The sequence below is a fragment of the Falco punctatus genome (genome assembly GCF_963210335.1).
Source record: "Falco punctatus genome assembly, chromosome: 3".
NCBI classification, from domain to species: Eukaryota; Metazoa; Chordata; class Aves; order Falconiformes; family Falconidae; genus Falco; species Falco punctatus.
This window is the reverse complement of record NC_137582.1, coordinates 41,295,849-41,323,757: the sequence shown is the minus strand read 5'-3', so window position 1 is coordinate 41,323,757 and position 27,909 is coordinate 41,295,849. Positions and strand designations below refer to the sequence as shown.

Sequence of the window (27,909 nt, the reverse complement as noted above, 5' to 3'; positions counted from 1 at the left end):
AAATAGACAAATGGTACTAAGAAAGAATATACATTATAAATATTATAATTAATAATTATAGAATAATATTAAAATCTAATCAAAGAAGAAAATACTTCTTTTTCCTGAATTATTTTAATTCATACCCACCAATAGTTTATTTTGCCTCAAGGAAAATGGTATAACAGCAGTAATTTTACTGATTTCTGAAGCATTATTTCACACCCCTGCAACTGAAAGCCTAGACGTCTCACTTGCTTTATGGACAAGAGAAATGGGAACTATTAAACCACATATACAATCACAACTAACCTGTTTTGGAACAGCAGTATTTAGAAGAGCAAGACTCTGATTTAGTGTTGTTCTGATTTCTTCTTTTTCAATGGGCTACCCCATCATTTTGTAAACATAATTTGTCACCAACACCAGCCAGAGTTCTCTGTAACTACTTTTTGCCTTTCTTTCAGATCTGTTATCCCTGCTGAGAGAATCTACTAAAGAAGAATTTTTCATACTGACACCAACTGTAGTCTTGCTGTGAATAACCACATTCCCATAAAAATCATTCCATTTATTGCAAAGTTGTTGGCAGACCATAGGAATAATAGTCAACTCAGGAAACCTTTTATCCTCAAATCACATAACTTAACCCTTTGCATGACCATATGAAGGTTATACATAAAAGTTGTATCACCATACTGCTGATTTAATACTTTAGTAAAAGGATTTTTGTTGTTGGCAAGTTTTTAAAATTATTTTTTCACAGTACTTCTTTTAACTAAAAAGAAAAGAAGAAAAAGACTGAATTAAAATCCATCAAGCAGTATTCAGGTTTTTTTCCTACTAGATAATGTTGTATTTAAAATTACAGACTCTTTCCCAATACATGAAATAATACAATAGCATAGATGCCTGAGTGTCGGTAAGATTATAAACTAAAAATTTACAGTCATACAAAACTTTTTTCCTCTCTATTTTTCCTGCCTTTCTAGGTAAGGAAAGATACATGAATTTACAATATAATGCAACAATTAGAAAAAACCCTGTTTGATTAAAGAATTTTTGTGGAAGACACTTCTGTTAGTCATTATATTTGCTTTGCTAAACACCAAACTAGTCAAGATTAGATTCAGGAAAGAGACATTACTTTTGTTAGTCAGTCCTCTTGACAGTTGGGGAGTCAGAGGTTGCTCGTATTCAAATTTCTGTCTGAATTTATTAAAGTGATGGAACAAAAAAAAGTCGGTGTATGTTTTTGCCGTCTTTTTTTTTTCTGTTCATCAACCCTTATTTGTAGGCAATTATGGCTTGATTTATGCTTTATTCATTTGACCAAGGCTGTAATGAGACTTCTGGGCTTGTAAACACACCTTTAAGAAAAAATATACACATTTTGTTCCAATAAATTAATTGAAATATTTGACTTGTGTTTTTAAACTTTTCAGTCTGAGAAAGTCTTAGAAAACCTCTTACTTGAGTTGTAACTGCTGCTACAATTAGCTCTCCTCCCTGCCTACCAACGTTAGGGAAGGCGTTACTCCCCTGTGTATCCATACCTCACATTCACAATGTGAGTTACACAAATAGGCAGAAGAAAAAGAGGAGATCTGTCAACCAATTGAAGTGATTTTCCACAGTTCAGAAAGGACTTTTTGCTTAGATATAGCTGGTCTTTCCTGTGGCAACAGTATTTCAGCTGAGTTCAGTACTCATGTCAGCAGTCTGTACTCTGCTGTCAGTGAACACGTGAGAACTATCACCTCCCAACTGCAGGTAATGTTTAGAAAGTACCTGGACTGCCCTGTTCCGACTGGACAAGGATGTTGGGAAAAAAACCCCAAACAAATACTCCATTCCTACAATACCTCATTGTTTCTTTTGCTAAACTTTTCCTTTACATTCTTTAAAATCCTCATTAAGTCCTCATGCTTTAACAGCACACATTAAGATCAATTTAGTCCACTATAGAATACCCAGCTTCTTGACCATATCTAAAGACAAATTTTAAAAATGCAATTAATAGCAGTCACGCTTTAAAATGCAGAAAAATAAAAGTGATACTGCAATGAGTAAAGGGAATAATCCCCTCCCCCTTTCTTTACAGTTTCATTAGACCATTGAACTGGATGAAATTCAGATAGAGGCCTTATTGTAACCACACTGAAACAGTAGAAATCTCCTGAGACCGTGAAACTCAAACATTTTGGGAACCAACTTTAAGTACTCCTTTCGTGCTTTTAAAAGAAAATGAATGAAAGACACTTCTTAATTTTTCTCTCTGTAGCAACATTTTAATATAATTCCTACAAAAAAGCCAGCACAAACAGTTGTTTAAAATACATGCGTATGCATATTTTCTTAAAATTTAAACTACAATCATAGCACTCACATGTAACCACACCAGCAGAGACTGCATGATGGCTCTTAAGATACCAGACAACCTGTAAATAACATTGTAAATTCGTGCTAAAATTAAACCTATGCTGAAAAGGTTGATATAAACTACCTACCACACATATCACTAAGATGCTGATGTTGTGGTTTCAAATCTTTGTACTTATGTGAGAATTGGCTAATGTGCTCTCTTCCTGCAAAATGCCATGTAAGGATGACACTTAGTTTCTCCTAGCTTTCCTAAAATAAAAGTACATAATTTGCAGAGACTAATCCACTTAAAACACCAACCTGAATAATGCAAATCTGAGATTTGTGGTTTAAGATGATACCCAAATCAACAAAGAGATATTTTTTTTTAAAGGTGACTATGATGGTCTCTCCATTTAATCATTTGGGGTTTGCACTGGAAAAGTCCAGTGAGGAAAAAAACATGGTTTGCCTCAAAGTGGTGGAATCAGCACAAAATAACTGCATTACGTGAACAGAAAGGGTGGCCTGGGAAAGATATTTGAGTGTAAATTAATGTTGATCTTAGCTGGAATAACATGCACTCTTCAGCACTTGCAGCTGCACCAGGGACTTGACTGGCTGTATGAGATTTTACACATCTGTCAACTTAATCAGAGACCAAAACACAAAATCTGCTGCTCAAGAATGTTATTGGAATTTGTGAAACTTTTTTGATTTTTAGGTTATAAACTAATAATGGACTACTTAGGAAAATTATGAACGTGCTATGAATGAGTCATAACTCCAGTATTGACATCTCTAGTAGTAGATAGGCTTTTGTTCAGTGGTATTCATAATATTTAAGGAAAATGTAAAAAACATTTTATTTACATCAGTTCTGTGAAATACCAAAAGCCAAAGAGAAACCTCTCTATGCAAGAATAAATGGAAAAAAATACATTAATTAATAGCATATAGCATAATAGCAACATTAACTGCTTTTACCATTAGTATCAACTATTTATTCATTCATTTGGCATCACTGTTCTATTTTTTCAGACTTCTGGGATAATTTAAATAATAAAAAAAGCCTATTCAAATCCAAAATGACAATTCTGGAACTAAGAGGCCTTCAGGATGAATCACATCATTACCTAGTTTTGGATCTAACATCTGAACCATCGAGCAATATATCACATATGTGCTTAGGGCATGACCTGTACTGGCAGAAGACCTCCGTGACATGTATCAGGGACTTTGCAACCCCTCAGAAGTAAAAAATTAATTAAGGGAAGGTGCTTATATACATCAGCACTATAATGTAAGCCAGTGTTTTGAAATCTGCTAATGGACTGGCAGCAAAAGCATGAAAATAGACTGCAAGTTTCTCAGTTTGTTAAATTTCTTACAGTGAGTTTTGCATCTAATTTTCATCAATTTAGAGACTTTTTAGAACTACTATATTGTTTCATTATTGGTTATAAGAGAATCTTCAAAGCACTGTTTGCCATCATTCATTATATAGAAATCTTTACGGTACCCTTAAGAGCCTGCTGCTGCAGCCCAACACTAAGGTTTCTGTTGCAATTAAAGCTGCTGTACCTGGGGTAGACCTGTGATTCCAGTAACAGACTCTGTCCATGTACTGCTTTGATAAGGATATGATGATGACTTGCAGGCACCTTACCGCTGCCCTTCAATACACTATCTGTTGTACTGGCTGATACTAAAATCTGGTATTTCAGGCTCTGCAAAACCTAGCTGTAATGGGCAGGTACAATTGTTACCATGAAAAGTATGTCAGCATTTGGTATTTTATTTCCTGGGAAGAGGACAAGAACCTTAATTCTGCCACTGGAAAGAACACCTTTGTGCAGTTTGGGAGAATATGTAAAGAAAACGTGTTTTGTTACCTGATAGATACTCCTTTTAGGGTACCATCTTGGAGATGCATTTAATACCACTACAAGTTAGCTTGCTGTCTATCATGAACCTTTTTTCCATACCATATGGAAAAAAGTACTGTATGCAACTGATAAATGGGATGCCATCCAGAGGGACCTTGGCAGGCTTGAGTGGGCCAATGTGAACCTCACAAAGTCCAATAAAGCCAAGTGCAAAGTTCTGCACATGGGTTGGGACAATCACCCATATCAGTACAGGCAGGGTGGTGAACTTACCAAGAGCAGTCTTGTCAAGGACTTGGGTATACTGGTGGATAAAAAAATCAGACATGAGCCAGCAACATGCGCTTGCACTCTGGAAAGCCAGTCATATTCTGGGCCACATAAAATGTGTGGCCAGCAGGTTGAGGGAGGTGATTCTCCCCCTCTACTTTGCTCTTGTGAGACCCCACCTGGAGTACTGCATCCAGCTCTGGGGTCCCCAGCACAAGAAAGATGTGGACCTGTTAGAGCAGGTCCAGAGGGCCACAAAAATGATCAGAGGGCTGGAACACCTCTCCTAAGGGGAAAGCCTGAAAGAGTTGCAGTTGTCCAGCCTGAAGAAAAGGCTCTGAGGTAACCTTACCTTGGTTGTTCAATATATAAAGGGGGCCTACAAAAAAGCTGGAGATGGACTTTTTACAAGGGCCTACAGAGACAGGACAAGGGGTAAGAGGCAATGGTTTTAAAACTGAAAGAGGATAGATTTGATACATGAAATTCTTTACAATGAGTGTGGTGAGACACTTTAACAGATTGACCAGAGAATCTGTGGATGCCCCATCATTGGAAGTGGTCAAAGTCAGGTTGGATGTGGCTTTGATCCACCTGATCTAGTGAAAGATGTCCCTGCCCATGGCAGGGGAGTTGGACTAGATGATTTTTAAAGGTCCCTTCCAACCCAAACCATTCTCTGATTCTATGAAATGCTCTTTACTATACTGGGTGATTTGCATGTCAATGTATTTCTTCACAAAGGATGCCTGCCTGCTTTTTAGATCATTTGTACTAGAGCAAAATCTAGGCATCCCAAACAGAAGCCCCATCACCAAACAGCAGACTACATGGAGTTCACAGTGGTTACTAGCTCACAAGTACAGACACCTGAGACATTGCCATGATTAGCGATGACTGATGCCCTTCTGCTCTAAATGTTGGGGTGTTTTTTAACCTGTAGTTACAAAAAATGAGACTTCACTTGAAATGTATGAATAACTTGAACTGGAATAATTACAACTTACAATAATCATTTGAAATAAAGAACAATAGAAAATAAATTAGCAAACACAATGGAAAACTAGAAAGTTTTCTTGCGTGACTGTTTGCAATGGGTTTTTGTCCTTTTTTTTTTAAAGTTGCTTGAATACATGCATTTTCTAATTGTGTCAGCAGAGACAGTATTTGTGCCAGAATATTACTGAGGACTAAGACATTAAAGAGACCAGGCTGAAGCATTCTTTGAAAGCCAACTACAACTCTACACAATAACAACTACTACTATCACCAGACTCAGCTGTTTCTTTTCCCTCTGGAGTACTTTATGACAGAATTATTATCCTTGTATCTGTAGATGCCATCCTTATCACCATCACCATCCTTATCTCTAGAAGAGAAAACTAAGGCACAGTGATCAGGAATTACAAAGCAGTGTCAACCACAAAACTGACCTCATACCACTTCATCTACACAAATATGTATGCAAAATACGTGCTGCACAAGACAAGTGATTAGTACATAATGTCAGCAAAGGCTTACCCTGTAAGTGTTCGGAGCTTGGAACATGGCTTCAGACACAAAGCAATCTTGATCTGATTTTTTCTATGCAGAGAAATTGAGCAAGCTTTTCTCTCAGTTGATCATGCTTTCACAACACTTCCTTGGTCTGCCTGGCTGTTTCCGCAGCTCCCCCAATGCCCATCACTGACTGTGGACCTCCGTCCTCCATCCAGTAAAGTTTAAATCTAGGCAACATCGTATCTGTTACGCTTCCCCAAAGCTGGCTCCACGAAATTTCCACACCGTGTGAGAGAATAAATTATGGACTTCCACACTGCTAATAGTGGCCAACCTGCTCTCCCAGCTTGCTCTGGAGCTTGCTCAAAGCCCACACTTAAGGGCTGGATTGCATCCAAGCACTTCACTTGTTAGATTACTTGACTCTAGGACCAGATGTGCTAAAATGCTTTAAGAAAGACGAGCATTTTACCCTACAATGGTCATGGTTCTTTGAGATGTGTGGTAACCTGCACACAGTAAGTCTGCTGAATGTTATTATTCAATGATTTGTATTATGATAATGCACCACAATCCCAAACCATGCTTCAGAGTGCTACTGGTCTAAAAGTTACCAGCCTGAGTCTGTGGCACATTAAAGTACCTTGCAAGATCTGAGGGGAAGTAGTTTCCCTTTCTCCTTCAGATTAAAGAAACAGAACATATGGCTGTATTGCTTCAAAGGCATTCCTACAGAGCGCTGTGTGGTACGCTGGGGACATAGCTGTATGCATGGTCACTGAAGGACCTGGGAGGAAAGTCACTTAGTCTCCTGTGGTGCTACTGATACCTACAAAGGAGAAAATTTTCAAGCTGATGGAAAGAAGAATATATGTCCCTGTCATGAAAAAAGGTCTCCTGGAGGCCCAGAAGTGATTTATATGGTGCATTTGCTTCCAGCAGCGGGGAGGCAGCCTAGTTTCACCTGTAAGAATTGAAGGCAAAGGCCAAAGAGGAACTAACACTGGAGTTTTACTCCATGAACAGGCTTCATGGTTGCTGTGCTGGGTTTTAGTTGTTCCCTTTCTTAGGCCTGAGCTCTTACTACAATCTCCCTGGAGCACCTGTTCTTGGAGAAATCCCTTTAGTGCCTGGTGTTAGCACAGAAGGTATCCCTACCTGCTTCAGTGCCACTAGGGTCTGCATTGCAATGTGGGCCTTAAAGGTCATTTACATTTCTTAGAGAACAGAAAGGCTCTGCATACTACTGGGTGTCAGATATCCCAGTCACATTTCAAGTAGAAAGGTGCCCTCCACACAGTTTTGAGCTTGCAAAGGAACACAAGTGAGAGGTAGTGTTGATAAATAACTGATAGTCCAACGACTGGGGGCTACAAACAAGGAGAGCAGGCACACCCAAACAACGAGCAGGAAACTATCCACAAAAAGCAGATTTCCTTAAAAATACCTGGCAGTTAATTTCTCCTTATCGACTTCTAGATCTGAGTAAATCCAAGCTAGCAGTTAGAGACTTACAGGAGTCCTGGAATGATTTATTGCCATATAGGTGGAGGGAGGAGGTTTACAGGGCAAACACAGAGCGTGAGAGTGCAAGGATGTAAATGCTGCTTAGTCTTTTCTTTAAACTGTGAAAAGATGCATCTCTGTAAGTCAGTATCTCGATGCTTCATGAGAGGCGGTTATGTTCCCATCTATGTAAAGGCAGGATTTGTAAAATGTTTCTGTATTAACCTAACTTTATTTAACAGAGTGAAAAGGCAGGAGAGTTACAGCAACACAGACAGCTGCTCTTGTGCCATTCCTTGGCATGGGAGGACCAGCCAACCCTGCTGGCAGCAGGCAGCTGGGACAGAGGAGCAAAGGTGTTGCCTGGTAGCTGGGGGTGGGAAGTGAGTGTTGCGACCCCCCTGCCTGCGCGGGCTGCCGCTCCAGCAGCCCTGGTTACAGAGCTGCATCTTATGGAAATCACATGTAACTCTAACACAGGCAGCTTTCCAGAGGGGTCCATGCATAGTAATATGCTAATGCAATGCCTTAAAGGTTCATTAATCTGATGTAACAACATACTTGCAATTATAAAGCAGTTAGGCAGCTCTTTTTGACACACAGAAGAGACTATGCTCTGAATTTTCATCAGGAATACATTAATATACATCCAGGTAAATTCTAAGTAAGAATCTGAGGAGAAATTAATCAAAGTCAGCACTCCTAATTGTTAGAACATAACTAACTATTATTCCTTCTTTTTTCCCAAAGAACCAAAGTTACTGTTTTACAGTAGTACCTGATAGCATTCCCTCATCTTTCATCGTTAAGAGAAATACATTGACTAATGTAGCTGAAAAACACACACCATACTGCCATTCATTATAAATTACTTCCATACACATATCATCACTTTGCATGTAGAGGTCCACAAACAGAAGTGAATTGTGAAGCCATAAGTGTGCATTCAGAGAAATGAATGCTAATCATCATTACTGTGCCCTTATGCATTATTGCATTTCTTCGAGGTGTAAAAAATATTTTTTATAGTATCATAATATATAACCTTATACTGAACCTTCCCACAAAAGCCCACACTAAAACCCTCGCATGACCAGAGATAAAAAGCCTAAAAGAAGCAATCATGAAATGAACCTACAAATTAATTTTATTTTAATTACTTCAATAGAATTCAACACAGACAAAAAAAAAAGTATCTTATTCATAAAAAAGTGTTAGGTAAGATCAAAAAAAAAAAAGACTTCATAAGTGACATTTTCAGCTTCAGTAAATATATCTAAAGGAACAGATCTAATGAGACGGCACCATTTCAGAATAGAGTTTGCAAAGCACTGAACCAACTTTTTAAAATAAGCTGTTCATAATCATTCACTACCAGCAATTATTTCTTTAAAATACCTAGTTATAATAAGTCTGTCAAGGTCCCTCTGGATAGCATCCCTTCCCTACAGTGCTATCAACAGTACCACAGAGCTCAGTGTCATTGGCAAACTTGCTGAGGGTGCACTCAGTCCCACTGCCCATCTTGCCAACAAAGATGTTAAACAGTGCAGGTCCCAATACCAACCCCATAGGAGCACCACTTGTCACTTGTCTCCACCTGGACATTGAGCTGTTGAGCGCAACTCTTTGGCTGTGACCATCTAGCCAACTCCTTATCCACTGAGTGGTCCCTCTGTCAAATCCAGGTCTCTCCAATTTAGAGAAAAGGTTGTCGTGTGGGACAGTGCCAAATACTTTGCACAAGTCCAGGTAGATGACCTCAGGTGCTCTTCCCTTGTCCACCAATGTTGTAACCCATCATAAAAGGCCACCAAATTTGTCAGGCACAATTTGTCCTTAGTGCCCCTCCTTATTGGTGAGAACAATGTCCAGCATAGCACCTATCCTTGTTGGCTTCTCTATCACTTGGAGAAGGAAGTTATCAACATATTCCAGGAACCCCTTGGATTGCTTATGCCCTGCTGTGTTGTCCCTCCAAAAGATATCAGGGTAACTGAAGTCCCCCATGAAGACCAGGGCTTATGAACATGAGGCTGCTCCTATCTGTTTATAGAGGGCCTCATCTGCTTGGTCCTTCTGGTTGGGCAGCCTGTAGCAGACTGACACTGTAATGTCACCTGTCCCTACCCTCCCTTTAATCCTGACCATAAGGTCTCAGTCAACTCCTCATCCATGCCCAGGTGGAGCTCCACGCACTCCAGCTGGTCACTGACATAAAGGGTGACACCCCCTCCTCATCTCCACTGTGTGTCCTTCCTGAAGAACCTATATCCTTCCATTCCAACACTCCATGCATAGGAGTAATTCCACCGGTCTCCACAATGCCAATAAGATCATAGCCCTGCAGCTATGTGCATACCTCTAACTCCTCTTGTTTATTCCCCATGCTACATGTGTTTGTGTAGAGACATTTACATTGGGCCCTCAGTGAAGCTGACTTACTGGCTGGAGTACCTGGAATTCCTTTGTGCCGCTGTTCAGGTGCTCTCCTGCTGACCTGCAATCCCTCTCCAGGCTCTGGGTATTTATTGCTGGCACTGGCATCAAACTGGTAGGAGTGGTATGGATTGAGGTTCCTCTCCCCCAGCAACTTCAGTTTAAAGCTCTCTTCATCAGCTTGGCAGGCCTATGACAAAAGATGCTCTTCCCCTTCTCTGACAGATGGACCCCTTCAGCCCCTAGGAGACCAGGTTTCTCAAAGCAAGTCCCATGGTCTAATTAGCCGAACGCCTGGCTGTGGCACCAGTCCTGTAACCATATGTGGACTGCCAGATACAACCTGCACTCCAGAGTCCCCTACGGCCACTGCCAGGGCTCTGTAATCCTTCCTGATAATCCTCAGATGCCTCCTGGCTGTATCACTGGTGCCCACGCGAAAGAGCAGCAGCAAATAGTCAGTGGACTGTAGGAGGCCTGGTAGTCTCTCGGTGACATCCCTGACATAAGCCGCCACTAAGCAGCACACCTCTCCAGAGAGTGTATCAGGTCAGCAAACGGATGCCTCTGTACCTCTCGGAAGAGAGTCACCTACTGTCACCCATTGTCTTCTCTTAGTTGTGCTGGTTGTTACACAGGGAGCAGATCAGGCTGCCTTACTCAGCTCCAGCGTCTCTCCTGGTGTGACAGCTTTCCTCTGCCGTCTGCAGAGCAGTGAAGCAGTTCTGCAAGGGCACCTCAGGCTTCAGGGGAAGTCTCTTCCTCCTGCAGGTCCTTGCCATTGCAGGCTTCCATTCTTCTGCATTACGGCCCGTCTCCCTTCCCTGTGTGCTGGTGGGGGAGGTTTTGGCTGTTTGGCTGTGGGCCATGGATCCCCCGCAGACCTGGAACCACTGTCTAACTCCTCAGCCCTCCTGACATTACGCAGCCCTCTCACTGCCTCAGCCACCTGCTGCGGAGCCCCGCCACTGGGGCACACCTCTTGCAGGCTGTTCTGCTGCCTGTCCCTGCGCCCCCAGGAGAAAGGTCGGCACGTCCTGCAGCCTGAGGCCTGCACTGCGGCTCCGCCTGGCTGGAGGTGTTGGCCACCACCGGGGTAGCCAGTGCAGAGCCCCCAGCCGGAGCTGCAGCCGTGGCTCTCGGACGAGTGCCCACCGTTCTGCTGCGAGGGCCGGGTAGGATGAGTGTCCTTCACCTGTGCAGGTGGTCACAGAACGGTGCCTGGTTGCTGGGTTATACGGACTCCAACTCTCGTCACTCAACCAGTGGAACATCCCTCCTTTGGAGAGGCACCCTCCCTGCACCAGCTGCCAGGCCAGGCCCCTGCCGCTGCCAGCCACTGGCACTGCCCAGGGCTGCCCACTGTGGGAGCAGGGGGCGGCTGCCATTACTCCTGGCCCTGCCCACGCCTCGTCAGCTGCTCTCAGGGGGGCTGCTGGCCCCTAGCGGGTCTCCGTGCTCCCATGGGGGCTCCCCAGCTGAAAACCTAAATACTGAAACCTTAAACTGCCTATTTTGAACACCAAATGTAGACTTTGGAATCTAAACTTTGAGAACACTGCACTATTTTCTACTGTTCAGCCTAATATACTTCTATAATTTCATTATGAAATTACTATTATGCAAGAAAACATTGTTTATTATGGTACTTAGATCAAATTATACATTGGTAAGCATTAATATTTTCCTTTCAATATGTTAAAAAACTTGTCATACCCCTTTAACATGCTGTTTAGGGAATGTTCCTTCAAGATTTGAAATTATTTGCTATTATATCAATTTGGACTTAATTACTCCAAATAAATCTGTGCAAAGCAAAGGAAATAAGCCATCTCTTTTTTTTAAAGCAATAAACTAAGAACCAGTACAAACTGAAGGTGCAGTAACTAATTTTAAATCTAAAGGCAGCTCACCTGTTCATAAACAGAACACTGACTTCAGAGCTAAATGGTGAGATCTGACAGAATTTTGTAACTGAGTTTGAAAAATGCCCATTAGAAATACTGTTATATATATTATTATCATTACTACTACTACTACAACAAAAACAACATAAAGAACAACATGCAGGAAATCAGGTAATGAATTTACCTGGCTGTATCCTCTACTAAATTAGGATGGCTAAACTAGTTTGCAATTGATATGCGTTGGCATTCATTCACTTTATAGAGAATGAAAAATGACTGCTGAAGTTTAGAATTTGGTAATATTAAATAAATCTCTAGGTTGAGCTTTGAAAAGCCAGTTAAGTCATACACAAATCAAGCAGTGCTGCAGAGATCACTGCTGCCACTCTGCCCTTTGCATTCGGTCTTCGGCAGTTTACAAGAAGACAGAATACTCTCCCTCTAACTTGGATAACAAGAGAGCTGTTCTGATTAGAGCTGTCTGGAATGCATCGGATGAAAAGATTTTTATTAAAAAACATTAACTTGTGGTATCTGAAAAAATGTGCACCATAGGCCAAAGTTATGACAGATGATTGCCTGCCCATAAACCCAGCCTCTCTGTGTGTCAGGAAGGGTTCCCTCTGAGCCTGGGTGAGCCGGAGAGCATCAGCTTTCAGATTCCCACTTTGAATTATGCCTAGACCCAAAGACATGTCTATACTGTGGATCACATGTTCCAAATCCAGCTTTGCCTGTCTTCACACTATTTCTGGGCAAGGATGCTCACTGGCAATGCTGCCTACAAACTTTGTGATTCCTAATGGCTCAGATGCTTGGGCACACGAATTGGAAAGCTTAAGGCTAAAAAGGTCCCCACTAGATTTTCCAGACTCAGTCCTTCATCAGCAAGAACAGATGTTTTAAGCCTGAGGCACAGCCAAGCCAAATTGCCCACAGTTTTCACAGAAGCCTGTCAAGCTGTAGAGTAGCCTGAAGTTCCAAACTACCAAGGAAGGACTTTGAATTTCTGAGATGGATGTGAGGAATCTGCCCTGAGGTCGCAGACCTTGGGAACCAGGCAGGCCCCGCTAATAATGGCAACACTCACAAGAAAGCAAACTGCGGCTCCAGAAGGACACGTTCCTTCAAAAACTCCATGAGTCTGCAACATGTTTCAAAAAATCTGACCTTCCTGGTGAACTGAAAGTCTCAATTTGTGGCCAGGTCTGGTCCTTAGGTGCTGCTTCTCACAAAGTACAGGCTCTCTTATGCCCCCTCCCTGTGCACTTCTCCGAAGACTTCTCCAGGGCAATCCGCAAGCACAAACCCACTCCGCTGCACACTGAACATGCTCTTCACTCCCTTGGACAGGGCATGATCTCTCAGATCAGAGTTCGCATTCATCAGAAACAAGGAATTAGAGCTCATGTACAACGACATGAACACAACTGCTCACTCCTAAGTGCCTTTGTGTATGAAGAACACAGACTAGGGTATAGACGCAGACTATCATACTTGAGTTTGCAGACACAAGATAAACTGGCTTGTTAAGGAGCAAATGCAAAGAACCAAGCTCATTCAGTGAGCTACTCTGCTGGAGCTCCTCCCTGGAGCAGTATTTTTTTCATACACGGCTTCAAAGTTCTTCAGTGAATAAACTGCTGTGCTGTACTGTTAAGGCTGTAATGTGCCAATTAGCAGAAGATAACCTACTATCCCCACGATGCAGCTGATTAACTTCCATTAAAGTCAGTGATGCTGACAATCATGTATGAACAAGTAGCTACGTTACTGGTTATGCACAGCAAATGAAAGCACACTGAACTTTATTGAATATGCTGGTAAGATACAGTAGTACTTTCTCTTTCTGCTCTGATGAAATGAAATATAAGCAAATATCAGAAACAGTTTTGGACAATAACTAGCATTGTTATACTTTTCTACAAATTTGAAAAATCAGTCCTATACATGCAACCCCCTAATGGTGCTTCTTATATCCAAACCAACCATATGTTCACATATAGCTACCTTAATGGAAGAAAATGCTACTTTAAAATTTAAAGAATTAATCTATTTTATTGTAAGTATAAAAAATAAATACTCGACTAAGGAATGGAATAAAAAATAAAGCACATTAAATAATTTCATTATATTTTAGATGCCAAATCATCTGTGAGTGGTTTCTTTTTAGATGAAAAGAAATCAAAATATAGGACAGATGTTAGACAAACCACATTTGAGGTCTATCACACACTGGCATTTTTCAAATTATTTTGGCTCATCTATTAAATAAGGTGTATTTTGCTTGATTTTGAAAAGGGAAACATCAGGAAATATTTAAAGGCCAATTGCTGCCAATTAACTTTGATCAGCAAAAGATGCATTTGAATCTTTTAGATTCTTTTGCCTGTCTGGAATAACACACTATTCTAAAATTTAGCAAAACAAAAACTTGATGATTAATGTGTGTTGGCAGCCCCACCACAAGCTTGCTTAACAGTTGGATTTTAAATAAACAGCTGTCTTCACTATGATGGGAAAGAAATCTGACTGTTTTCATGTTTTCGTGTTATTAAAATATGATCAGAAATTGCTTTTTTTCCTTTTAAGATGAAACAGCTAGGCATTATGGTGACAGTCTCTTTCAGCAGTTCGGATAGTTTTAGAACTATCTCACAAGCGTCGCCAAACCATAGCCTACGTAAGCTGAAAAAAGCCCTTGGCATGCTGACACCAGCTCCTTGCCGCACGCCGCAGGGAAGAGGCATGTGTGGCAGAGAAACCCTAGCACGTAACAAATCGTACCTGCCGCTGGGGAAGGCAGAGGACCCCCAGTAACAGGCCACTGAGATGGACAGCGTATACAACATTAATGATTTCCCTCGGGGTAAAGGTAATACTTGCCCACAGTGGGATGTAAGCGAGAAATCTGTACCCAGTCATTAACTGTTTATAGAAGCTGAAGTTTAATAATTAATGGCCTGTGCAGGCTATTGAATTCTAATGTTTATAGACACTTTTGGTGTATCCACTTCTAAAACTTGTTTACTGTGGTCATAAATACTAAGACCTATGAGGACAAAACTTGACCATTTAAACTATTGCAACTTTTGAATGCCAGTGCAGACATTTAGTGTAGATATGATTATATACCCTAATGACTAAATTATACAGATATTTCCTAAATGTTTCCACATTGAAACTGTGAAACCAAAAATAATGGTCAAACCATCTAACAACAAATAAAAAGAGACAAATATTAAATTAACTCTAGGTGTTTTAAAAGAATCAACACTTACTTCTAAATCATTAAAGAATAGATGCGTGTCTGCCAAATTGAAAATCATCTCCTCCATTCGCAGTCCAAGAGACACAGAAGTAGGTGGATCCTTAAAGAAGAAATTAAGCAAGTACACCATCAATACCATGCCCAACATACAAACTGGAGGAACTGCTTTTCAAGGGAGATTATTTGATGCATTATATGCAACATCTGTTTCTTCAGTTTAACTTCAGTAACTCTCTAATCCTGTACTATAACACTTACCAGTAACACTCAAAAATATGACTTTAACTGAACTGATACCATGATTCTGCAGTCGGACCTCCGTGGTCATCCTCGCGCACCCCTGGCATGGGGTCTCTGCCCTCTGTGCAGAAAGGACAAATCCATTTCACCTAAAACTTCTCCAGATTTTACAACTGTTTACAAGTTTTATGATCAACCAGGAGCATGATAATGCTATTGTTACCCAAAATAAACTCTCACTTGTCACAAGTATAGGAATATCTAGTGACTTTAAAGCAAATCACCGTTAATGCTTTATTTGCAAATGGCAATTATATTTAAAACCACTCCTTGATTCTCCACAAAACCATGCTTTAATTACGCTTTCAGTTTGGCCCACCCATGCAGAGTGAACAAATCTATTGTTTGTTATTAATGCATAACACACTTTAACTTCTCTACAGAAATTACCATAACAACTTATTCCTAACTGAGCTAATAAACTCAAAAAGCATGTTCAGCATTGTGGTTACCAAATCCATTACAGATGTTTGTCTTGTTTTGAATTTTTTTTTTGCCTATTATATACTTTCAGTCTGAAAAATCGAAAAGAAAGCCTAACATATACATTTGATATAGAGTTTCTCATGTATAATGCCAAGTATATCCAAGCGCACAGAAGCATGAGTTTGAAAGAACATGTTATATTATCTCATGACACCCTCTATTAACAATGTTAGTTTGTTAGGAATTATATTTGAAATAGAACTGCAGAAGTGACAACCCATGTTTTATTTAAAATAAGTTAATATTCTAAACCTGATGACAACTCAAAGTTAAAAACCAAGAGATGCAGTCCCTAGTTTCTTTTTCCACCTTTCAATCAAATTAATAGATGTTTCAACATGATCTCTGAACTTTCAGACATTTTTCTGTAACTACTGGTTAAAAGGCAAAATGTGTCAGTAGCAAACAGTTGGAAAAGAATGGTGATTTGGCAGCCTGTTCACCTTCTGGAAATGCCAAAACCCCAAGTAAAACTAACCAGAAAAAGAATTTTGGAAAGAAGCATTTAGAAACAAAGCTACATAAAACAAACAAAACATCTATTCTTGAGCTCACATACATTAAGAGTAAATAAGTTTCCTAGTATAAATAAAATCATAGTATTTTGATGAACTTTGCCCTTAAAAATAAGCCTTCTATTTAAACTGGCACCACCAGGAAAAAAAAAAAAAAAAAAAAAAAAAAAAAGAATATTTGGCTTCTTAATTCAAATGGAAAGACTTTAAAATATGAATAAAAGTATTCTGTCTCTCTGTTTTAATATCGCTCTATTTGTAGACCTACATCTTCCTTTATTTTACTTTTGTAGGCATGTGAGGTGGAAAGCAGGTGGTATTTTCATTTTAGCTAGGCCTGAGGCTGCTTTTCCCTTTGAGACATTCCTGCTTATCTTTGTGCCCACCTACCACCTCACCATCCTTCATAGCTCATCAGCTTTTTTTTTTAAAACCAGACAAGGATCTCTGTTGTGCCTGAACACTAACAGAAGTCACCCCACAGAAACCTCTACTCTAGTTATTAAAAGGAATCTGATGGCCTAAGGGTCTAAGATGCAAATTAGTATCACTACCTACATCTTGATTATCAACTGCTAACGTAACAGTATAGAACTAATTTAATTTTGAGCTTCCATCCATGAATAGGAACATCATTTTGAACACCAGAATTAGACAGAGCATGGTATCAGTGATGAACCCATATGGTTAATTTTAAACAAATGGCTGTGAATACATAATTTAAGTTTCAGTGTACACATGACTCAAATCAAACATTTTTATTAACCTTTTTATCACACTTCTGAGTCAGAAAAAATGGATTTGTGTAAGGCTTTCTGTGAACCATTTCACACCAAGGTATTTTTAAGTGGTAGACAAACAGAATGGGGATTTCTCTAAAGTACATACTAAAATAATGCCATATATTAGGTTAATTTAATCAGGAGAAAAACAAATAGGAAAATCATTGGCACCTACTGAAAATGTCAGATTAAATAGCACAAAAGCTAAGAGAAGAAACAAAACAGGTTGCTTTTGAAAAAAACCCACTTAATTCCATGATTAAACACAATCTTATTCTATAGAAAATTCCACTTAGCATAAAAACTGTGTTAAGCTGCAGCTCTGGATACCCACGTATTTAACAGAAGCAAAAGCCTTATCTGTGTTAGGGTTTTAAATATCTGTGTAGTCATAGTCACAAACTTGCAACTGCTCTAGGGAAAAGCACAACAGCCTTGGTTTAAAGCACCGCAGTAGATTAAAATCTGATGTCAGACATTACACTGGGGGATGAAAACTTTAAAAAAGACAAGGCTAGAATGGGTTTAAAAAAAAAAAAATCCCATACCGAACCTTCTTTTGCAATTTTAAGCCACTAATTGCTAACTAATTATTGTGAGGTGTCACACAATGAGGAGGAAAGCTAACAATCTCTTCTTGTTGATTGGGATTTGCAGGTTCACTCGGTGTGTCTTTTCAGGTATGGTCAAAACCAGGTACAAATCTCTGAGGGAGGTACAGTTTAGCTAAAGAAAAGAAATACCAATGTCAAATTGCTTAAGCAGGCCTCTTATTTTGAATACTGGTACTGGAGCCAAAACATTGTCTGTATGTCATTTCTAAATTCTACCCACTTGATTTCTTTGTTTTGTGGAGAAACAAGAAGCTGAAAAACAGGAAAGTTCACTTTGGGTACAAGGCTTATTTTCCACTTAAGCTTACAGGTCACAAATGAAGGGTTAAGTGAAACCAGGCTTTGTTTTTCTCAATCTCTAAAATATATTAAACCACACTAAAATAGCTTATAATTTAAAGGAAAATTCCCTTAAAGACTCTGAATATAAATGCTTTGATGGAGAATGGAAATGTACGTAAAGACTACGGTATTCTAGTGCCAATACTGAGGCGTATTTCCACCTGCTCCAAGATGCTAAAGGGCTTCAACTTTTTCCAAATCCCAAAACTTAATCAGTTGACATCTGGCTGAAGACATAAGTTTTGATGTGTTAGAACCCCTAATGTCAATTAAGGTCACCGATAACTATATTTGATGAATAGGTATCTCTGTACCTGTTCAAAAAATTCTGAAAGTGTCGTGGTTTAACCATGACAAAAAGCAAATGGAAATGTTTTGGTTTGTTTTGTTTCTTTTTCTTCTCTTCTGGAAGAACAAATCATATTCCAATACCAGTTTCATACATTACCATGAAATTCACAAAATTCAAATCACCCTTAAATAAAAATGTAGCAGTTTATACAATGACTGTGCAAGCTGAAAAAAATAAGTTACATTTTGTTCCAACAAAGACGAAGGACAAAAGCAAGGAGCAAGCAGAGCACAACAGCAGCAAAAGGAGAGCAGGTGATAAAAACAGATGAAAAAGTAAGAATAAACAGAAAAGGGCGGCACAAGCAAGAAGTTATGAGGAAAGAGGTAGATAACAAGGACAAGAAAAACAATCCCTTCAGCAGCAGGGCTGCTCATCATTCATAGCCACTCACCATGAAACTCACTCAGGTGTTATGAAAAGAGCTGAATGCCAAGTTGCCAAATCCTCTATTATTTAATTAGGATATTTTTGTTTGTTTGAAGATCCAACTTTTGTATTTTAATGATTATGTGAGCAGCTTAAATTTAATTTTATAAAAAGGCATTTCTAGCCCTCACCACAGTGTAGAAACATATGAGAATGTGACATCAGATCACTCAAAAAGCAGAATACAGGTGAAAAGAACATCTTTTTTTTTTTTTTTTTTTTTTTTACAAATTGATTTATGATCTGGATCTGTGATTTTAAAGGACAGAAATCATTAGGGAACACTCTCTAAAAAACCATGCACCTCATATTGCTGCAAATAAACCCTACAATTCTTGTATGACAGATGCTATGTTTTAGCATGTTTGCTTTGAATATCTGATGCTATCTTCCTCTAATTTCTATGGAAATTGCTAACTGCGGTCTGAAGCTGTCAATAAGCCAAGAGAAATTGCGGTATGAATGAAACTTTACAAAAGCAAAGCAAGAACAGCACACTCTCATGACTGCATCTGAGAACCAAGGACATGCACGTTGTTACCCCTCACCAAAAAGATCTAATATTTATCCACAGTGTAAGCACTAATGCCATCACCCCTCTTAACATCTATGGTTGGTTGTCATTTAGCAATGCAGAAGTATTCTGCCACATGCTGTGCAACCAGAGCCAGCCAGGCAAAAGCTACATTTAAAGTAAACAGTGCCAACAGTGATGGAGCTGCAATGAGGAGTCACCCACCTCCTTGCAGCGTACATATTTATATCTCTTTGCAGCTGAACACTAGTCACTTCCTCCACCTCAAGCATGCAGCAAGAAAGGTGTTTATGTTCAGGCCCTAATTAATGGACCCACTATAGGGAACTAGTAACAAATGGAAAAAATATGCTTGCACAAGTATTTCTATGGCAATGACTAATTAGGTTTTCCCAGCACTACTCTGCTGCCCAAAAGCAAGTGGAGAGACTCTGTTGGCACCGAGTTTTTTTCTGAGCACTGGGATCTGTTCTACTCATTCTGAACTGAACTGTCAGAGATTTAATGATTTTGGGGTGCCATGCAAAAAGCTGGTTTTGGCCTGAGAAATGCAAAGTAACTTTTGCTAAATGTTTAATATTCTATAAAGCTGTTGTCTATATGTATCTATACAGTAATTAATTATTAAAATGTTTGAAGTTCCAGCATCTTTTTACTACCTAAATATAAATTAATAACACCTAGGAAACCAAGGCTGCTGAATTAACTTGCTTTTCTGACACATAATGAAAAAAACTCACTCTATTCCTCAAACAAGTAACCAGCTATTACAGCAAACACTTCTGAGAATACACTGCATCTGAAGAAGCAAGAAAGGTTGCAAAGCAGAACTGTTTTAGCCTTTCATAATGCAAAAAGCTGTAAGGAGAAATTCAGAACCTGACGCAGGCATGGTCTGAATCAGTAGTAGCTTTGCCCATCGCTCAGCTGGGTGTAGGGTATTAGTGACAAATATAAGCTTTACAAGAAGACACAGTGATATCTGGATGTTTCTTATACGTAGACAATTTTAAGGTGACCAAAAAACCCCTCACATTTTAGTTATAGCTCACATGAACTTAACGTGAAATGGCATAATAGATTTTAGTACAAGCTGAGACATTAGCTTTCAATCCTGGAAAAACAAAGTTTGATCTCACAAGGGCATTCCATTCATAAACTGTTCTTATTCACCTAAGACCGCATCTCTCCTCTGAGAATTACCAAGAAAACCCACAGTCTGTACACATATTCATCAGTTCAGTTATGATTTATAGACTGTGCATAATAGAAAGATTTGACTCATAAGCAGACTTTCAAAAACATCAGTCAATACATAGATTAAAAAAAGTTAAGGTAAGAAATTTTAAACTAATCTCTCTGTGTCTGAAAGTATTCCTTCTCTTGCCTTCTCAACCCAGAGCACAGTCCACTGCCGATCACTCAGAACTAAAATATTATTTTAGCAATCACTCATGGAAGTTCTTCACTCTGTGAGGGCAGGTAAACCTTTGCAGATTTTGATGATATCAACAGGTTTCAGACACTCCATGCGTACAAACCAAACCTCAAGTCATCAAAGTATTATTCCCAACGCTATTTAATTATTCACTGAATATAAGAGGTGAGTAAGTACAAAGAATGGATGTGTGAAACAGCTTTACTCCTTGATTTTTTTATGTTTTAAGACACCAGTACCAATTTGCCTCTAGAAAATCATCTAGTGTTCTGGTCTTCCTTGTGTATTAACCATAAAAGAGCAAATATTACTGAAATTTTCCATCAGTTTCTTGACACTTACCCTTCCATATCTGTTAGCATAGGACCCTGTAAGCAAGGAATGGAAAATGATGATTGTCTCATCCAAATCCCAAATGAATACTCTCTGTAAAAAGAGAATCAAATCAATGTGTTCCTCTGTGAAGCTGATACTTGAAATGGAAAGTTAAAATTTGAATCAGTAAGTGCACAAATGAGAAAATTGTATTGAAATGTTTATATATTAAAACCATAGTTGCCTTGCCATTTATTTTCAGAACTAACAAGTTTTTTCCAGAATATGGTAATACAATCTGTTAGCTTTTTACTACAATTGCTATTATATCAAATTATTCTGTTAGAACAGAATTATAGTTATTGTCAAATACACATAGCTAATGAGATTGTACAATGTATTATTTTAAAGCCAGATGTTAGATAGAAACTGAAATAAATGAAGAGAAGCCTCTGAAAATTAAATCTTTGGGGTTTGTATTCTGTATTTCCGCAAGTCTTACAAAACAAAGTTCGTGTAACTGCTCTTGAAAATTACCTCTAAAAACAAAATAAAGCAAATAGCTGCTAAGCACTTAAATCCCCTTAATCTATGTTCATCTTTCATGGATTTTAGGCACCTGAAGAAGGAAAATTACGAACTTAGATGGTGCATTTTTAAGAATGCATAGCATCAGTAAATAATTCTTTCACTTACAGCCAATGGAAAGTATGTGTTTTAAATCTGTCCTCTGACCACACACAAAATGGTATTTTAATGAAAAATAAGTGTTCAAATACAAGTATTTTAAATCCTAGTGAGATTGTATTTCCCATGATGACAAATGGGCTAAGCTTTTGGAAAGGAAAAGTAATGCAGTGTGGACACTCATAGCTGTGGTGTGTCATTGGAGATGTGTTCTCAACATAAAGCATGGGCTACTGGGAGGAATGTGAACACAGCATGAGAGAACAAAAACCGCTATTGTGCTAGAAGTGCCTCCTGTCCAAACGCGAAGCTTTTTTTGACTTGCAAAAAGGTTAGTCTTTTATTTTTTATTTTTAACCAAAAGGAGAAAGAAACCCCCAGTATTTTTCAGAGAAAGTAGGTACTCTTCATGAAGATGGCTCTTTAGAAGTCACACCTTCCATGAAAATACTGTTAGAAAAAAAAATAAAGGGAGCTCCAATGCCACTTTATTTTTGATGTGTCAGTAATAACTTCTCTGTGCAAATTAATGATAAAAATAGAGTCTGTAACAGGTCAAAGAGATCTAATATAATGTACCTCAAGATCAGAGTCAGGTGGTGGTGAAGGATTATTGTTTCTTCTGCCACGTCCACGTGATTTCCCATCTGAACTACGACGCAATCTATCTGAATCTGAATCTTTAATGGGTGTTGATGGACTGTGGATTGTACTGTATTCTGCTGTGGTAAAGAAATTATATGTTTACCTTTCAGTTTAAACTTGAACAACTCACTTGCTTTTTACATGCGACACTAAAACCAGGATGTTCACTAGAGAGTCCTAACTAAAATAATTACATATACAATGGTAAGTGGCAATACTGATACATAAATTAATTAAATCAAGTCCAAGTTATATGTAAAAACAGAGATATAAATTATTTCAGTAAAAAACTAAAGAAGTAAAAAAAATATTAATGCCTTCAAATCATAGAGAAGATCATATCACTTCATAGACAAGATTAAACTCTAAATGAACAATATTAACTGACAGCAGCTTTATTTTAAAGAACATGCTTTCAAACATGCTTTGAGATAACCATTATGGTGACTGCTAAGAAAAAACATCTGGGTGTAGAAAACAAAAATAACATATAGAAACTGAAAACTTTTCCCAACTGTCTGGTTGCAGACACTTGACTTTTAGGTTACTACATTTGAGCCAGATGAATATAATTATTTCTAAATATGGCATAAAATACAGTTCTTATTTTCCAAGGGTAAGTTCAATTAATATGTTTGAAATATCCATCAACTATGAAGATAAAATTTACAGTATTCTTGAAAGGCTTACTCAACACTGAACTTTTTAATGAGTACCTTCAAGAAAGGATACAACTCTTTATAAACAGTATTGTATGCTAATTATTATGCTTCAGCAAAATTTATTTATAAAAATATTTACTGTTGTTGAACAGGTAAAAAAGAATGATGATTTACATATGTAAGAACATCAAAGTTTCCCTGAAATCATGCTAGTTGGAAGATGTTTTGCTACGCTTAATAGCCACAGGTCCAATAAGAGTGCAGTGCTTGAACATTAACAAAGCAGACACCCAGCAAAAATCTTCCTTCCTAAGACATTTAACTAGAAGTACCATACTCCTCAAAAATGCAACAACACATTTTTAAATATCTTTTCAAGACTTCCTTTCACAGTCTTAAATTCACAGAGAAAAAAATCTTTATTTTGATGGTTATTCTTAAATTTTTTTCCTAAAAAATTTATTTTTGTGAAGGCAGTTGGAACTTTCAGCATAAGATATATTTATCAATCTCACTTCTCAGTTAATATTAACTACTCTTTAGAGTTCAGTAGATGTGGATATTGTATCAGTATTAATTTTCTTTTTAATCAGCTTAGACCATGGCATTCCAGTTTGAACAGACAGGTATATTTCTCACACAAGTGATTCTTTCTCCTAAAAAAACATCCTGTTGAGGTCAAAGGTTAGATTAAGGAGGAGACTCTGGACATCTGTGTAACACCACATATTCACAGTTACTCAAAATAATAACAGTTCCTTGTGCTGAATGAAAGGAAAAGGTCTTGAAATTCTCATGCTCCGCCTTCAAATCTACACTTAATGGAAATTAGTATATATTATATATTTTACATTATACTTTTACCTAAGTATCTCAGGCTACATTAAACAAAACAGAACAACAAGTTAAGACGTAACTCAAGGTAAAACAAAGATTCTTTAAAACAGACCTGTACCTAAAAATGTGATTCTGTGTACGTGCCAATCTAGCCATGTCAGTCTACGTAAGTAAAGTCAGAGGTTTAAATGTTGAAGACCACGTACATTGCCATAATATTTCTTGTTTTCAATGACAAAGTACACTTCAGAATATTTATTTAAACTATTTAAACTTAGAATGCTTTGAATTGCTCTTTCACCTACTGTACTTAAACATACATAAGAAATCATAACTCAGCTAGTATAAATTTTCTCAACCTTTTAAACTTAAATGAATTTGCTGCACTTATTATTTTTATTATTAAAAACCTTAATAAAAAAAAGAAATAATAAAGAAAACAATGCACAGGAGCCTTGAAATAAAATATAGCCCCATAAAATAAACAGACCAGAATTTCTTCAACAGGTGAATTGGCCAATGATGTTTTAAATATGTGGTCTAAAACTCACATGTAATGAAATATTGCATGTCCTATTGATTAATTTAAATTAGGGTTGCTCTTGGTCTCTGACAATGTTTTTAGGAGTCTGGCTTTAGATCCCAGTTTTTTTAAATTCTTCTCACAGATGTGATACACCTAAAAAGTTTAAGTGTTAAACTTGAGGTAGTAGTAACAATAGTAAATGAAACAGGGAACAGATAGCATTGAAAACATATAAACAAAACTTCATTACAATTAGAACCAAGAAAACCTACAAGAGTGAGCACACAGAGCACAGCATGGTGAGGGCAGGGAAGAAAGTCTGCTTGTAAGAGCCATCCGGCTTTCCATTTTTGCAAACACCTTCATTTAAGCATACTACATTCAGAATTTTCGGACACCGGGCTACAAGTTTGGATGGAGAATCATTTCCATCTCCCCTTCACATGTGCAAATCATCTGTCTGGATGGGCCAGATCCTCACCTGACAGAAGGACCCCCCAGCCCTACCTTGGGAACCCAAGGCTGGCTGGGCACACCTTAGCCCACCCTTCTTGGGGCCACTGTATCTGCATCCTACCCAAGAAGGAGTTGTCTGTCTCGCTCTTATGGGTCTCCAGGACACCTACTATGCTGCTTTAACAGCCATGCCATTAAAAACAGAACATCCAACTGCAGCATTCATTACAGCAATGTAAGTTCAACCTGTGAAAGCGGGGAAAAAATTATTCCCTTCATTGTATTTGCAGGCATTTGAAGACTGTTCTCAGATCTCCATTGCTGTTAGGTTAACCCTTCCCTGACTTATCCTTTTTTCTAGGTTCTGATTATCACTCTGTATGGTGTCTCCAAACTGGATACAGCAACCCAAAGCAAAGTCAAGCAAAGCATTACTCCCCTGCAGGCTACCTTCCCCTGGACACCACCTGGCAGGAGACAATTCACATTTTCTGCAATATTTTCAAGAAATGTTAATGTCAGGATCCCTAGATTATCTCCCAAGAAGGAAGTGATACCTAAGTGGTCATTTCTCAAAGACCTGGCCAAATATGGCACATGAACTGAATACACAACATTGCTAATACCTAGAGCTTCTGAGCCTACTCAGACCAGTCTGTTATGAACAGTGTCACAGACGGCAGTAACCAATGGGGGGACATGTGACATCATGTGCAAGAAACTTACTCCGTGTAAGTAAAGGAAAACCATATCATGTACTCTTTGGATTAAGGTCATTCAACAGGGCAGCCTCTGTGCGCATGGCTGGGTTACCAGCTCACTGTCCAATGGTCACTCTCAGGTCCTCATAAGGAAACCCAATTAAAGAATCCAGTATCCAGCTGAGCCCTGAGCCTTGACAAGCCCAAGCCCTGACAAATTCTGGAGCAAGAAAAACAACAGCGGCTGAGGGTACTCGATGTGCCACTAATATCTGGAGTACTGAGAGCAGTCTGCAGGGAAAGGTAGAGTCTGGAAGGAGCTGCCAACATTCCCCATCCCACATTTGTGCAGTTCATCATTCCGGCCTAAATGTATACCTCACACCTGCTCCTATTCAGATCACATCTCCATTTTTTGAGTTCTCATCCCGTCTCCAAAGAACTCACAGCCCCTCTCAGCGTGGTGTCATCTACATATTTAATAGGCAAACACATTCTGTTCCGTCATCTAAATGATTAATGAAAATGTGGTCTGATGCTAGGCCCGAGGCAGACACTGAGGAATGCTGCTGTAGCCATCCTTCTGTCTTAACAGAGAGCTCTCACTGACTTCTCTCTGGACGTGGTCTCCTAAACAGCTTTATATCATTCTGCTGCAGTTTCTGCTAGGCTGCTTTAGCCTAGTTTGCTTATAAGATTGTTAAATGAAAAGATTTAACTGTCAGGGCAGCAAAAGCTTTGCTAAAGTCAATCTATATAGCCACAAAACAAGTTATCGTTATACCCATTATTCTACATTAATTGATAGGAGGAGGTTAATTTGTTCAACCTCAGCTGACTTCATAGTACAAGCCATTTTGTAATACTGGCCCTGGGAAATTACTATGTCTCTAAAGCATTGAATTTAATTTTATCCTGTTCTTGAACATCAGAAATACGGAAACGCAGGAGAAAACCCAGCCCTCCACAAAATCACGAGTGGAATATGGGGTGAGAATCAGCTCTCCACTGCCTGTCCCAACACTAAAGCAAGTTCACCAAAGGAAGCTGGCAGCAGTCAGGTTAAACACAAGAAGGAGGAGTTCAGATAAAAGCTAGGAGATTTGCGGCACATTTTGCCAAAAAATGCCAGGCTCCCAAAAGATTACAATGGTTCAAGAGGAGCCTGAAGACATCCCTGGAAGAGAAGCATACAGGGGTGCTACAGCCATGCCACATGAGCAGGTTGGGTCTATGGGACTGAACAAGGTGGCAACGGCCCCAGGCTTCACTGCCTGTTTCTGGGAAGTCATTTCAGTGTAGGTCCAGCCTGAGCGTCAGTGTAGTCTCCTGAGCATTCTCAATAGGGGCTGGAAGAATTAGGAGCTGTCCTGAAGGACACTTTCTTGGTTAGTTTTGTCCGGAAGGACACCAGCTGGGTGCTCTAGGACTGCTCTGCTGAGCCAAAGCTCTGCATCAAAGCAGCCTCCTGCTCCAAATTTAAATGCTAATGTAGGCACACCCTAAACATACAAACGACAGCAGCTTTGAAAATCCCCCGAGATGAAAATACCTGGAAGCTGGAAAAGTGCTTAGGGCAAGTCTTGCAGAAGCTTAGCCTATCCTTGCAGCTCCCGGGGCGTTTGCTGATGGCCACTGCGGCAGGCAGGTACGGGGCTCGTTGATCCAATGGTCTGGACCAATACAGCCATTACTGTGTGTTGCATATGCCCTCACAAAATTGTACTAATAATGTAGGAACAGTAATTCTTCTGCATTCATTGAGAGACACAGAAGTTAAGATCTCTCTGCTACCGAACCTCTCTGCACTCTGCCCCGGGCAGACACCAAAACATTACAGCTTGTTTCTGCTTCACACACTCAGAATTCCCTCTTCCACACCTTGACCAAGTGTAATAGACCCAACCTTGACTTCTCTAGTCAGTCAGAAAAACACTTTAAACCAAGACTCTATAAATGTATGCCTCTTTTTCCAGGTGTGACTGATACCCCCTGCTCCTGACCCCTGGTAGTAACCCCTGTACTGTAAGCTGACACCAACCCAGACAAAAACTACACATAAGTGTGAGGAATAAAAAATGTTTACATTCTGGTTTACCTCAGATACATGAGCCATACTTTAGCATACTTTTCCCTATGGTTCAAGGCACCGTATTATTTCA

At 39.1% G+C, this 27,909-nt stretch overlaps 1 protein-coding gene across 19 annotated transcripts in view; it reads right to left on the bottom strand.

Annotated features, from left to right (window-relative positions):
- EYA1 (EYA transcriptional coactivator and phosphatase 1) overlaps positions 1-27,909 on the bottom strand; it is a 224,575-nt gene that overhangs the window by 24,159 nt on the left and 172,507 nt on the right. For 15 of the 19 annotated variants that reach the window (XM_080380766.1, XM_080380771.1, XM_080380775.1 and 12 more), the window contains 3 exons: positions 22,500-22,642; positions 21,261-21,344; positions 15,136-15,225 (listed from right to left, as the gene is read on the bottom strand). In XM_080380766.1, the coding sequence (XP_080236892.1) occupies positions 15,136-15,225; positions 21,261-21,344; positions 22,500-22,642 (317 nt within the window). The remainder of the gene's footprint in view (positions 1-15,135; positions 15,226-21,260; positions 21,345-22,499; positions 22,643-27,909) is intronic. The other 4 variants (XM_080380773.1, XM_080380777.1, XM_080380770.1 and 1 more) reach the window with 1 other exon arrangement.